The sequence below is a fragment of the Phaethon aethereus genome (assembly GCF_964289735.1).
Source record: "Phaethon aethereus genome assembly, chromosome: 17".
Classification (NCBI taxonomy): Eukaryota; Metazoa; Chordata; class Aves; order Phaethontiformes; family Phaethontidae; genus Phaethon; species Phaethon aethereus.
This window is the reverse complement of record NC_138593.1, coordinates 10,982,362-10,996,154: the sequence shown is the minus strand read 5'-3', so window position 1 is coordinate 10,996,154 and position 13,793 is coordinate 10,982,362. Positions and strand designations below refer to the sequence as shown.

The following is a 13,793-nucleotide window of genomic DNA, read 5'->3' as shown; positions in this document are numbered from 1 at the left end:
GTTAACACACCAGCTATGGGGCTTGAGTCACCCCAGGCTTGCAGGACAGCCCAGCATAGAGCAGCCTTCAGATGAAACAAAAGTACCTTCTGCCTAGCTGGGGTGCAGATAAAAGATCCCATGGCATTTCTTGTGAAGCCTGGAGGAGACTGCCAGTGCTGAAGCTGAACTCTTTCTGCCAACAAACAAAACTGTCTTTAAACTCTGAGGCTGTGTGTGAGCTATTGTTGGGGACATAATGGCTTCCCTGTTTCCCTGCACAGTTATTGCTCTGCAAACATGCCACTGGTCTCTTTTAAAAGTAGTCAAGTGTAAACCAAATTCTAGAACCTGGAAAGAGGTTTCATCCATTTACCATTTACTGCCCTCAGTTGACATTTGTTTACAGAACAGCACATACACCCTGGTTTGAGCTGCTTTACTTTGAGTTTGACATCTTTAGTGCTCTGACTGAGACTCACTGATACAGGGCTTGGATAGTAAATGTGTATCTCCTCATTTGAAATAGCAGAAGTGGGGGTGAGGCTGAGGGGCCAGTGCTTGCTAATCCTCCTCCCTCTGAGAAAAGGTTTGGCTGGCCTGGCCTGTTTCCTCTAGTTAGCTCAGCGCTGGCACACTCACTGCTCCCTAATCCTGCGTGTGCTGCTGCTGCAAGGCACCGAGTGCTGCTCTGACTGCTGGAGTTTACGCTACTTTGGGCTGTTGAACATCCATGCAGGGTGGGGTTGGTGGATCTGCTCTTCACCCACAATGCCATGGATTGGCTTGTCTCTGAGGATATTAGATGCTTCGGTAAGGTAAAGGGTATCTTGGCTATTGCACAAGTACAGTAGTAATGGTGAAAACTCAAAGCTGCGCTACACGGGGGGAAGTTGTCCCTGAAGGCAATATGATGAATTTAGGTCTTTTTTGCTAGAATAATCCTGTAATGGGAAAGGAAATGGGTCAAAGAGTAGCTATTCAAGCTGTGTTTCATGAACTGTCAGTCCCAGCAAGGTGGCAATAACTCTCCATCCCTTCGATACTCATCCTGGTGTATATCTGGAATATACTTGCTCCTTAGTGGTCTGGTGCTCACTCACAGATTAACTGTAAGCCTGTGCAGCCCAAGGGTGCCTGTGTGCAGGACTGGGAAACATGGAGACATGAGCACTGGCCATTGCCCTCTAGAAGAGGTAGGCTTGTTGGAGAGGTGCTCTGGCCAAGGGCCCTGAACAGGAGGGGGTACTGTGCTCACACTGGGGTGTGCCAAATAGCTTTGGCCAACATTGCTCACTAATGAGTAAGATGTGTTTTGCACTGGTTATTGACAACCTTCTGGACAGAGACTCCTTCACAGACATGGTATTTAAAAGCAGATTATATGAAGTTAAACTTCTGAATTTTTCTTATGAAGATGATGAGTCATGACTAACACCAATTGGGTTCTGCTCCGTGGATTTCCCTTCTCACCTATGAATCTGCTGCTTTTTTGGTGTATGAGGTTACCTATCTGCTACAAGACAGGTTCTCACCCAAGAGGTAGTTGCTGGTTTGGGTCCTTCTCGTTGCTGGTACTGTAACACTTCAGAGCTGTTACCAATGGGCTTCCATGAGTCCCTGGGGTGCTCACTGAAGTAGATCACTCTGCAAATAGGATGGCAATAATGGGTAAAGGGGAAGCTGGTAAAAGCTTTGGAGTTGTAAGAATGGTTGCTCTGCGCAGAGATGGCAGGGGCATAGAGAAATAATACCAGCAGTGCCCACAGAAAAGGTCTTGATATGAATCTGAGTGAGGAAATATTTGGGAGACCCTTTCCGTGAGAGGTTCAGGGGAGAAGCCACTCACTGCCCACAGCTCAGTGCTGATGGAAACCTGCTAAAAAGCAAGGACTGGAAAGATGGGAAGAAGTCATATATACACACTCACCATGTGGCTATGAAGTAAGCCGGAAGAAGTCAACACAGATGACTGCTCACCTGGGAAAGCCAGCCTGCCTCCAGGCTGTGGGCAGGATGCAGTCCTTGACTCCATCACCTTGCAAAGGAGGCAAAGGGCCTGCCAGTGTATGTTGGAGGGGGGAGCCTGGTAAAAAGTCTCTGATTGGTGTTGCTGACTTGATTTGGGAACTAGATCAAATCCAGTCTGACCCTGGGCCCTGTCTTCCCAAGCACAGCGGTAACTTAAATGCTTGCTGAGCATCTAAAATCCTCAGAGCATAAAGTAACAAAGAACAATCAGTTGTCCTATCCCCACTGAAAGGTAAGGGTAGCAGGACATCTTGAACATCCCTTCCCCTTTCGATATTCTACTTCACTTCAAAACAGAACATCACCTAATGTAACTGTCAAGGCCAGAATTGGGCTCACACCTCTCCTGCCCACTGCTTCCCAAACTGCCCTTCTATGTGCAGAGCTGTCAGCTGCCAGGGTGTAGATGGGGGAAACAGTGGATACGAAAGAAGGTAGATGGAAAGACTGCCCTTGTGCCTCATCATCTGCTCCCTAATTCCCATGTGCCCCAGAAGCAGCACTGTTGATGATCCTGTCTCTTCCCACAGGAAGATGAAGAAGCGCTGCGTGGTGGCCGCAGTCCTGACGGCAGCCCTGCTGGGGCTCATCTTGTTCCTGGGACTCTTCTTGGGGCTGCGCTCTGACTCAGGGGACACACACACTTATAAGAGGGCAGCTGTGGCTACAGACGCAGGGCAATGCTCAATAATTGGAAGGTATCCGCTAATTGTGCTGCTCTTGTTAGCTCTGACAGCTCTTGTGCAAGACAAAACTGTTGTTTCCTCTGATGTCCAGGTGCAAGCCTCGCAGTTGCCCAGCACAGATAATCTCTAATCTCCCTGTAGAAAGAGGAGGCCGTAAGAAAACCTGGGCTTTTACCATGCCTAACCAATGTTACTGCAGTTGGTCAAAGACAACATTGCAGGCAAAAATTCCCTAGATGCATGAACAATGGGAATGAGAGATGCTTTTCAAGCTCCTTTTAAAAACCATTTATCAAGTTGTCCTCCAGTTCTAGATGCAAGAGCTGCAGATTTCAGGCTCCTCAGAGGGTTGTCATTTTTCATGTGTAATGAATGTCTGGGATGCCTGTCCCCACTTGTACTTTGACACATCTTGGTGTTTTCAAGCTAGCTTGGATGTTTCTCTAATGAGGACTGCACCTAGACCATTAGGATCTGTTCTTTAAGGTGACAGAAGCTCAAAACTTCCTATTCCTGAGGAACCTATAGACTGGGTGTGGACAAATGTGCATTAGAGAATCTGTCATAGCTGCTCTGACAAGATGACTCCACTGCTCACAGGTAGCTGAGACACTGTAACATGTCACCGTACGATGCCTTCTCTTCTGCTGCACAGGGACATCCTTCAGCAAGGTGGATCAGCAGTGGATGCTGCGATTGCAGCTCTGCTTTGTGTAGGACTCATGAATGCTCACAGCATGGGCATTGGAGGGGGCCTCTTCTTTACCATCTACAGCAGCACAGGTAAGGGACAGGGCCATACACATCTGGAACAGTTTGAGAACTGTTTATCTAAAGCAGGTAATTTATCCTACCTGAGTGAAGGTAAAAGACTGACTCTCACAGCCTCTGGGGGAACATGCTGTCCTCAAAATAATTGCCAAGAAACTGGCTTGCATTGTCAGACTGCTTCAGCAGAGACCATGCCTGTGTGCTGAGTTCAGAGCTAAACATCATCTTCCTTGCCCTGTCGTTAAAGGAAAAGTGGAAATCATTAATGCAAGAGAGATGGCTCCAAAAAGAGCATCGGAGGACATGTTTGGGAACAACACACAGCTCTCTCTGAAAGGTATGCCAAGGCTGTTTCACTGCTTTGGGGGACCACTTAGCTCCAACATTAGCTGCTACTGACATGTTTGAATTAAGAACAATTCTTACGGTTAGGTTCTTGCGTATCTACTGGATTTCTCACCTAGAAATGTCCTCTACTTTACACAATGTGCAAACTCTGTCCTGACAAGGAAGCTAAAAATAATGTCCTTCAAACTAGTTAGTCACTTCAGCACTTTCTGCTTTTATCTTCATGAAAATGCAGGTGAATCTGAAGCACTGAGTATGACCTGTTCCATATCTGCCATCTTTCCTTTCCACCTCTTTGAATAAATCTTTGTGGATCAACTTAGTTCTTGTCAGTTCAAGTGTCCCCCCTAGATATCTTTTGTGGTGGCTTCAACTAATGGTTTAGGGGCTCCAGAGAAGAAGTAGTAATTTCCTTTCAGGGAAGCATTTTCTAATAAATAGAAATAAATACTAACTAGTTCTCTTCATGGTCACCCCTCTAATCAAGGAGGAACAGCACCTTGGAGGGGGTTTGAGAAGTGTGTTGAACTTCTGGGAGACGCCAGTAAAAACAGGATTGAAGAAAACTGCTGCATCAGTGTGCAATGCAGTAATCAATCTATTGCAATTACAGTTACAATGCTGCAACAAACTTTCTGGCTTAAGTATGTACACAGTCTGTGTCCTCTTACTGTAGTGTGTTCTCTGAAGGATTGGAAACTGCGAGCAGCTGTGACTGTGTTTTGAGCAGCTTTTCTCTGGTACAGAGCCTACTGAGGGGGAACGACCCAAAAACTTGAGTTACCAGCGAGAGGATAGAGGTGTTTCAACAGTCCAGAATATGTAGGCATAAATGTCAGACAGAATAATTCTGTTAGCATCGTACGCATAAGCTGAGCTAGTTATAGTATACATAATCCCTGCCTAAAACCAGAGCTGTCAGAGAAGCCTGCTCTACCTCCTACTCCATTAATTGCTTTCTTTTCTTGCTATGGAAGAGTAATACATGCCTTATTTGCTTCAGGAGGACTGTCCATCGCTGTTCCAGGAGAAATCCGTGGGTATGAACTGGCTCACAAACGTCATGGCAAACTGGCATGGAAAGACCTGTTTCTGCCCAGCATCAAGTTGGCAAGAGAAGGATTCCCCGTTGGGAAAGGCCTTGCAGCAGCCATCAAATCAAAAGAGGAGTCAATTGAAAGCAATCCTTCACTGTGGTAGGTAGAGCAGTTGCTGTCTGTGCAGGGAAATTTGGGGTAACTGCATCCTAGCTGAAAAGTTTCTGTGTTTGTGTAATGTAACGTCCATAAGGAGTGTGCCTCCTCCCCGGTGACTGTACTCACTGTACCTGCTGATGTTATTCTAGCTACCTGAAGGTGCTAAATCATGTGGCCGATTTTAGGAATGTTCAGTCCTGACCTTTAAAGGGAGATAAATTCTGCTCTTTAAAGTCTATTTGTCTGGGCAAAGGTGGAATTAGAGTACATGCTGGGATAAATCTGTCAGATGGCAATGTATCTTCTGAATCCCCAGCTTTTCCTCATGCTGTAAGTGTACTAAGCTAATCTTACCTGCATTTGGGGCAATTGCAGAGTCTCCTTGAACATCTCATCTGCTGTCAGGCAGTGGGAATTTGGGTCATCTCTTAATGCTGCAGTCAGCCTTCCTTGAGCAATGCCTCTGACCATCCACTTCTGGCAATGACTATGAACATGAAAGGTTTTAAATGCTCCTCCACTTCCTCTTGCGGTCAAACCCTTGCTGTCTATGTCCAGCCCTACTGGAGATCATGCTTAATCCTCTCTTTTCCTTAAAATGTCTGCCAGCTGCAGGCTGGTTTCCAATCCAATTGGGATGTACAGCCTGGGCCGATCTCCTGTACTTCCATCTGGCAGGTCCACAGCAGCATACTCATGATCCGTGATGAGGGAGCTAGAGAGGAAACTGTCTACCTCAAAGTACTCTGACAAACAGGGATCAAAATGCATTCTCCTGGACTCACTGGAAGCTTTGAGCCTCATAGCTTCATAGTCTGTGCTCTGAACTGAACTGCTTGAGTTCAAGGACTATGGCCCCTCCTGGGCATCTTGAGGCAGTTGTTGGCCCCTTGGGCAGGTAGGGAGGATGGCCTGCCTTGCTGAAAAAGATCGACATGTCCTCCTGCAGGCTTCACTGAGCAAATCCAGAGCAAAGTGGAATCCCAGGTCAGAAACCACTGTTCACTTTTATGTCCCAGCGCAAGATATCAGGACCCCTGGGGCATGGCTCAGGCAGTTTCTCTTCTCCCCAAGAAGCCTCTAGCATGAACACTCAAAATACTGTGTCAGCTGGTACAGGTACACATAGTTTTGAACTTGTCTCTCAGATCTGATCTTCTCAATCTCCTTTCTCTGTTAGCGAAGTGTTCTGCAGAGGAGGGCAAATTCTGCGTGAGGGCGATATCATCAAGATGCCTAAACTAGCCAACACATACGAGACTATAGCCAGTGAAGGAGCAGATGCCTTTTACACAGGAAGCCTGGCAAAACAGATCATCGATGACATCCGCAGTGTAGGTGAGAAACAGGACATCTGTCCAAAACAGCATGAGTGACCTGACTGCTGCGGCTCAGCATCCAGGGAGGAGCTGGTGACCTGTAGAAGCCTTGGAAGCGGGTCAAGCCTTCTGCTTGAAATGCCGCCTCTGAGATCTGTGGCAACAGGACGACCGAGAGAAGCCATTAGCACTTTAATGGATGCATTTGAAACTCAGTCAGAAATCCATAGTATATACTGTGCATTTCTGTACCATGTAGTCTAGCAAGTCTATGCGTTTCTTGGATACAGCTTAGTAAATACGTGCTGTTTACAGAGCCTGAATCCAACAAGTTTCTACCTAAAACAATACGTACATGGTCCTGTAAACTCTGAGCCTGTTTAATCTCTGGATGCCACTAGATGGTGGTAGTATCCTATTCTTACTAGCTAGCATTGGCTAGCCTCAGCCTCATGTGAGTAAATCGTTTACTGGCTTTATTTGTGATGGTTAATTACAGTCTTCCCCCCTGTGATAAGAAAGGCAATGGAACATACAAATTATTCTGCTTGTGGGGTAGCACAAAGCATCTGCACCCAAAAGCTGCATCCTCCTCCTGTAAACAGGACACTTAAAGACTTTTTTTTACCTGATGTTGCTGGTGTCCTATGTAAAAAAAGATGGATCACCAGAATTTTGGGCGCTCTAAATCAGCCCAACTTCAAGCTTAGGCTATCTGAGCCTCAGCTACATCTATCAAGGAATAAATGCATCTCCTGTGCACCCATCTTTGCTCTCTTTACCTTGCAACTTTTTTGATTTTTCTGTATTCCCTCTTGTCCTTTCTGTAATGCTTAGTGATGGAGTATTACCTCCTCTTCCCACCAGAGATCACGTAAACTCACATCTATAGTTTCCTTCTCTTTTCCAGGGGGCATTGTCACACTGGATGACCTGCGGGACTACAATGCAACAGTGATCGAAGACCCCATACAGATCACACTTGGGGAATTTACCCTCTACACACCTAGTGCCCCCCTAAGCGGCCCGGTGCTAGCCCTCATTTTCAACATACTGAAAGGTGAGAGTGCCACTGAGCAGTGCCTTACAGGCAGCAGGAGCTGGGAGAGCTCCAAAGACGACTCCTTTTTTTTGTTTTGGGAGCTGGGCCTCCCTTGATAGCCCTCCAGCAGGTAGGAAGTCTGAAACCCCAGGAGGGATCAGAGATGCAGAAACATTCCTCTTCTGCTGTAAACCCAGGTGACTTCCTACTTGAAATACATGTGTGAGAGGAAAAATATGCTCCAGACTGGGGCACTTCCCTGGTATCTGCATGGGTGGAAACTAACTTATACTTGAGGCTTCTTTGGAAAACATCTCTGCATGTACAAATCCTGCTGATGACTCCCACAGTGCTCAAAACTACCAGAGCTCCTGTAGTTTCTTCCATGCAGAGATTAGGACAGTCCAGTAAGTGCATCTCTGTGGAGACTGGCCTTCAACATTATACTATTTGACACAGGTTTATTAGCAGTCCATTGAGCATGTACTTTCCTTTGTGTTCACAATCGTTTGTCTTCTGTTGCCAGGATATAATTTCTCTGCTGACAGTATCAAAACCATGGAGGACAAAGGTCTGACTTACCACCGTATTGTCGAGGCCTTTCGCTTTGCCTATGCCAAGAGGACTTTACTGGGAGATCCAAAATTTGTCAACATTACAAAGGTACCTGGCAAAAGCCTTTTCTTTCTGCAACACCAAGGTTGACTGGAACGTGGCTTAAAGTTTTTGGGTGACTAAACTTTGTCAAGGATGCTCCATGCCACCTGCTATTGACAGGCACTAAAATATCTCTGAATCAAAATGTGAAGTCCTGTGTGACTCATGGCTGAGCTGTGAGGGATATAAATGGAGGAAACCTTCTTGCTGTAAGGAAAAGCAAAATCCTCAATTCACCAGAAGTGTTTGAATATGTTTAGGGCTAACTCTCCCTGTTTTCATAGTGTTTGAAGCCTTATTCACTAGATGACATTCCCAGCACCCTGGTGGCTCTCTAGCCATAGTCCTGCCTATAGTAAATGGACCAACGGATGGGAAGGGGTGAGGCAGGAACCCTGCTTTTCCCAACTTCACACTTTGTGTTTTTACTTCTGTGACTCTCCAAAAGCAGCAGGATCTGAGCCCAACCCAGCTTGATGGACAAGTATTTGCAACTTACAGAGCAATGATCAGAGGTTGCCTTGGTCTAGTCCTCTCAACCCAATCCCTCTCCTCTCATCTCTGAAGCAAGTGTAACACTGCTTTCCTACACCTTATAGCAGTGTTGAGGACAGCTTTCCATAGATCTACAATAACGGGTGCTGATTAACTTCCTACACAAAGGGGTGCATTGTACCAGCTGCTTCTGTGACTGCTTAAAATGCTCTTTGGTACAATGTCCATCTTTCAAGAAGAAGGAAGGCCCCTGCTGGAAAACTATAGCCTCGCTTCTGGGATTTGCCACTCTTCTGTGGTCTGAAGTATTGGATATCAGCCTCATAACTACATGTCTCTTAAACTTAATCTGCAGAGTAACTGCATTGGATTTCTCTGACAGGCGATCAGAAACATGACGTCCGAGTTCTTTGCGGATAGTCTCCGGAGGAAAATCACAGACAACACCTCCCATCCAGTTGACTACTATGAGCCAGTATATTACACTGGAGATAATGCCGGTACATCCCACCTCTCCATTGTGGCTGATGATGGCAGTGCTGTGTCCGCCACCAGCACCATCAACCAATAGTATGAGCTCAGACATTACTTCCACGTAATCACCTTTGCCATCTTCCTAGTGGTGGTTCTGTGGTTGGTATAAAACATCACTGAACTGTCATCTCTCTAGCGGGGTAGTGATGGGTAGCACTGTTTGATGGGCGCTTCTCCTGCTGAGCTTGCAGGTCAGTCACTGAGGTCTATGTTGGGTCAGAGGACAAGATGTGTCCTCTCTCATGTTGGGTTCACCCACCAAGAAAACATTCACTGCCTCTGGATCTTCTCATAAGCAGTGATATCGCTGCTGGCTCTGATTTCCCAGGCATCTGGAAGGAATTTGAGCTAATACAGCTGTCCTGGAAGCGCAGTGTTTGTCTTTGAGTGCCGTCAGGAAGAGCTGCGTTCCGCATGTATGGCCTGAAGCTGAGTGGTAAAGGTTCTTTTTGTCCAAAGAAAATATCTCCAGCTTGACACATCTAAGCAAAACCCCAATCATTCCCAAATGTGCCAGCCTTTGAGCTATGCTGTCTCTGAATGGAGTGCAGTACTGCCCAGCTGGAAGGGGAATTAGTTGTACTTAGCTGCCATGCTGGTTTTCCACTGGGGGTCCTTGCAGGGGAGCTATACAGCAGGGCTGCCTTTCCTCTTTGTGTAGCTGTGTACTCATGGTATAAACTGCTTCCTTCCCCCAAGGGGTGACGGCATGTCCTTTACAACAGGAGGGGGTGGAGAGTTACTCCAATCAAATCTTAGGTTTCACATTGCAGTAATTCATCTGAAGCTCTTCCTGGATTTGCTCTGGTTTTGACATGTCTGTGCCAACTTGTTTTATCTAGCTTTGGCTCTGATGTACGATCCAACGTGAGTGGAATCATATTTAACGATGAGATGGATGACTTCAGCTCACCTTACATAATCAATGGATTTGGGATCCCTCCTTCTCCAGCAAATTTCATAGCACCAGGTAGCTGTAAACTACTTTCTTGTCCTGACTCGGTCTTTTGGCTATATCTTGCATACTAACGCTGTGGTGTCTGCAAGGCAGGCTGCAGCGTATCTGCAATCAGGCACCGATCTGGGGCTTTCTGCAGAAGACAGGGATGAAAGCGAGTCACCTGGCATCCCTGTCAAAAACACACAACCAGCCACCCCTGGTGTACCCTGAGGGAGGAGAGGCTGTCTAAAGAAAAACTCTTGTGTATGCCTCCTTCCAACAACCAGAAATCCTTTCGCAGGGAGTTCAGTACATGTCAAATAAAATGACATGGGGCTGCAAAAGATTTCTTTGAACAGATTTAAGAGGGAGGCAGTAGCAGGAGCTGACTGCAAAGTGGTAGATGGCACTGTCCAGCCTTCTCCCTGTGCTGCCTTGGGAGCTGTAGGGCAGCTTTGCATAGATCCTGTTCATGTACCTAACCCAAGCACCCTGCCTGCTCCACCACTGCTTCCATCTCTTTGCTGCTAAAGCAGGCTGGGATTCTGCTACCCTCCTGCATCCCATGCTTTGGAGAGGGGCTGGGAAGCGAAAGGGCAGGAAGGGAAGTTCCATGGCGTATGGGAGGCCACCTGCATCACAGACAGCCCCAGCTGGGACAGGACTGTGGAGGAAGGCACCTTCAGCCTCTGCATGAAGGACCAGGGTTAAACTTTGCAAGAGGGAGATGGGTACAGGGGATAGTGGGATCCCCAAGGGCTGAACAAGGCATGTGAGCTGGGTCAGGAAGGTGGATACTGAGGCTCTGAGTTTAGACATGGAGCAGGAGCTGGCAGCTTGTAAGCTGCAGGTGGAAAGCTGAGCCTCTGTTACATCTGTGTCCCCAACAGGTAAACAGCCGATGTCCTCTATGTGCCCCTCCATCTTGGTGGATAAAATGAAAAAGGTCAGGATGGTGGTTGGTGCTTCTGGAGGAACAAAAATAACTACAGCAACAGCACTGGTATGTGATGATATTGGCAAACTGGGGACAAGGCGAGGCAAAACAAGGTGGGGGAGAGGCAGTGTTTGTGGTAAGGGACTCCTGTTTTTGGTAAGTCTCCATTTGTGATGTGACCATGGCTGTGGCTCCCTCCTCTGGGCTGGAGGCCTGAAAGGGAGGTTCCTGGCCGGCCTTTTGAGGGCCAGACCTCCAATGCCAACTCCTTCCAGAGCTACAAAGGGTCTCTTAAACTACTTCCTCCAGTGACTCCAGGTCTTTTCCTTTAGCAAGTAGCTCTTACCACTTGCGGAAGATATGTGACTTCAGTTTAGCTTTGACTTCCGTTCTCTGGATGTCCATGGACTAGTCTCTATCTAGTTTAGAGCCATTCCTATCCAACATCCTAAACTTTGGATGAAAGTCACACAGAGAAGCTAAGTAAGAACTTAAGCTAGGCATGGCGTCAGGCCATCTGACAGGCAGGCTGTCTGTGAGCTGGTGTGGCAGCCATTCAAATGCCCAGCTACATGAAAGGTGATTGCAGGAGAAACCTGTCTCCCATGCCAGCACACACACCAGTTCAGAGCACCAGGCTGGATCTTGCTTTCTGTCTGAGGTAGAGGACAAGCCTTCGTAAAAACCGCTACAAGCAGCTTTCTAAGCCCTTGATCCTGAGGCTATTTTCACTTGCCAGCAGCTCCAACCTGCAATTTACACATGTAGAGATGAGCCAGGTTTAAGGAAACTGGTTGCACAGTAGCAGAAAGCTTTGCTGTGTGTTTGCTGAGGTGACTGCTGTGTGTCTAAGCCAGCACTAACTTAATCATAACAGCGTAAACCCAGCTACAATAGCTTGAGGATCTGATCCTTTTACTATGTTAATTTTAATAACTCATGGTCTCTTTGTGTGGGAATCCTCCTAAGCATATACAAGCTGACTTGTTGCAATGTACCTGTGTTTTGCTTAGCCAAAAGAGCGACCACTGAAAGCAGCAGGAACCAGAAATTATGCCTTTGATGCCCTCATCCTTCAGACATCTCTGCCTATGTTGCTACAAGGGTCAGGCCTCTCTGAAGATGAGTAACTAACGTTAAAGCTTTTTGCTTCTCATAGACAATCATCAATTCCATCTGGTTTGGTTATGATGTGAAGAAAGCAGTGGAAGAGCCCAGAATTCACGATCAGCTGTTTCCCAATATCACGGAACTTGAGCAGCAAATAGAGGAGGTTTGTCTAGCTAGAGTCTGGTGTGTGTGTGAACTCCTTGTATGGTGCTGGGTTCCTAGTGTTGGGAAGGCATGCACTTGTGGAAAATCATGAAACTTTGCCAAATGTTCCTAGGTGAGCAGTATTAAAGCTGGCACAGGTCAAGTACTGGGTCACAATAAGCTGATAAAAGTGTACCTTTAGTCTCAGTCACATGAGTTTATGGCCTAGTGCATTCAAGCTTGACCTACATCTGAAACTGAGGGTATGTATTTTCTTGCAGTGTTGTTTGGCTCAAAGGACTTGCAAAATAGCAAACCACAAGAGGGCCCAAACCATCCAACAGTCTAAATCCAGTGACCCTCAGGAGACAGATGCAATCTTTGCACATCTCTCATCTCATCTCATGTCTCTGTATTAAGGAAAACACTTCTGCGTAAGGCAGTTTTCTTCATCAAACTATGCAGAAGATCCTTCTTTACCTTCCTATTAAGGTAGCAGCTGAGATACCTGCCTACACCAAGGAGGATGCACTGCTCTCTACAAGTGCTGTGTTTTCCCCCATTCCCCAACAGGATCCATCAGTTTCTGGCTGTTGGTATATGAATAGGCTGAGGCAGAACACTCTGCGACCAGGAATAGTATTGGTAGCCCACACTGAGTGCCACAAATGCCTTGCCTCATCTTCTCAATTTCACCTCTTCAAAAGCAGGGCATCCCAGAAAGCAAAGGGAAGAGGAGGGACAGCATGTAATTTTAGGAGACCTACCTGATACTGAACGCTTGGGTAGTAATGGAGGATGCAGGTTGCAGGCTATGGCACATGTGCAGTTTCTCTCTCCTGTCATCCTCATTCACTTCTTACATTCCAGGGTATAGAAGAACAACTAAAGAAGAGAAAACATGATACCATGCGGGTGAGCGGCGGTGCGGTTGTGCAGGCCATTCTCAGAACAGATGAAGGATGGGCGGCAGCCTCTGATTCCCGGAAAGGTGGCTTCCCTGCAGGCTACTGACGTGACTCAGCTCCTTTTTTCAGTGGTCTAGTGACACTGAGGTGTGTTTGGGGGGAAGATCCTTTAGGTCTGCAACTCAGGACTTCTCACAGGAAAGAGAACAAATTTACCTCTGGTTCTATTGACAGAGCTGGGACAGTTCTCTACAGCCATGACCGAAGTGCCTCATGCTACAGCAGTCTGCTAGGACAGGCATGTCTACCAGGATGTGCAGTACTTACTTGAAGAGTCTGTTCTGCCTTGAAGAGTTTGTTCCCTGCTTCCTCTCCATCCCATGAAGACAGATTGTGTACCCCAGGGTTTCTGAAGAAGGTCCAGCTCACGCAAGCTGCAGGAAGTGTTTCCCTTGCACAGCATCAGCTACTGGGAATGTCCCTGTCACTGCTGGAGGAGGATTTGTTTCCTGTTGAGTAGATGGGAGTCACAGGACTCTGGGAACTGGGTTTTCTAATTTACAAACTGATAGATCTGTGCCATAGCAGGAAGCCCGGCTCTAGACTGGGATAAGCCTTCACAAAATCGCCACCCTTTCTTTTAACAAAAAATGTTTCTGCTTTTCACTTCAGTTGATTATTGGAGATGAGTGGGTA

General features: G+C 46.9%; 1 protein-coding gene across 1 annotated transcript; it reads left to right on the top strand.

Moving 5' to 3' along the window:
• Positions 1-579: 579 nt before the first annotated feature.
• Positions 580-13,203, top strand: GGT1 (gamma-glutamyltransferase 1; the record flags this gene model as incomplete). The annotated part of the gene is made up of 13 exons (XM_082007646.1): positions 580-797; positions 2,541-2,708; positions 3,352-3,479; positions 3,715-3,804; positions 4,819-5,011; positions 6,192-6,349; positions 7,241-7,390; positions 7,899-8,035; positions 8,907-9,094; positions 9,901-10,028; positions 10,889-11,001; positions 12,095-12,208; positions 13,060-13,203. Exons 1-13 carry the CDS (start codon positions 751-753, stop codon positions 13,201-13,203), a joined length of 1,758 nt encoding a protein of 585 aa, XP_081863772.1. The 5' UTR covers positions 580-750.
• Positions 13,204-13,793: the final 590 nt, after the last annotated feature.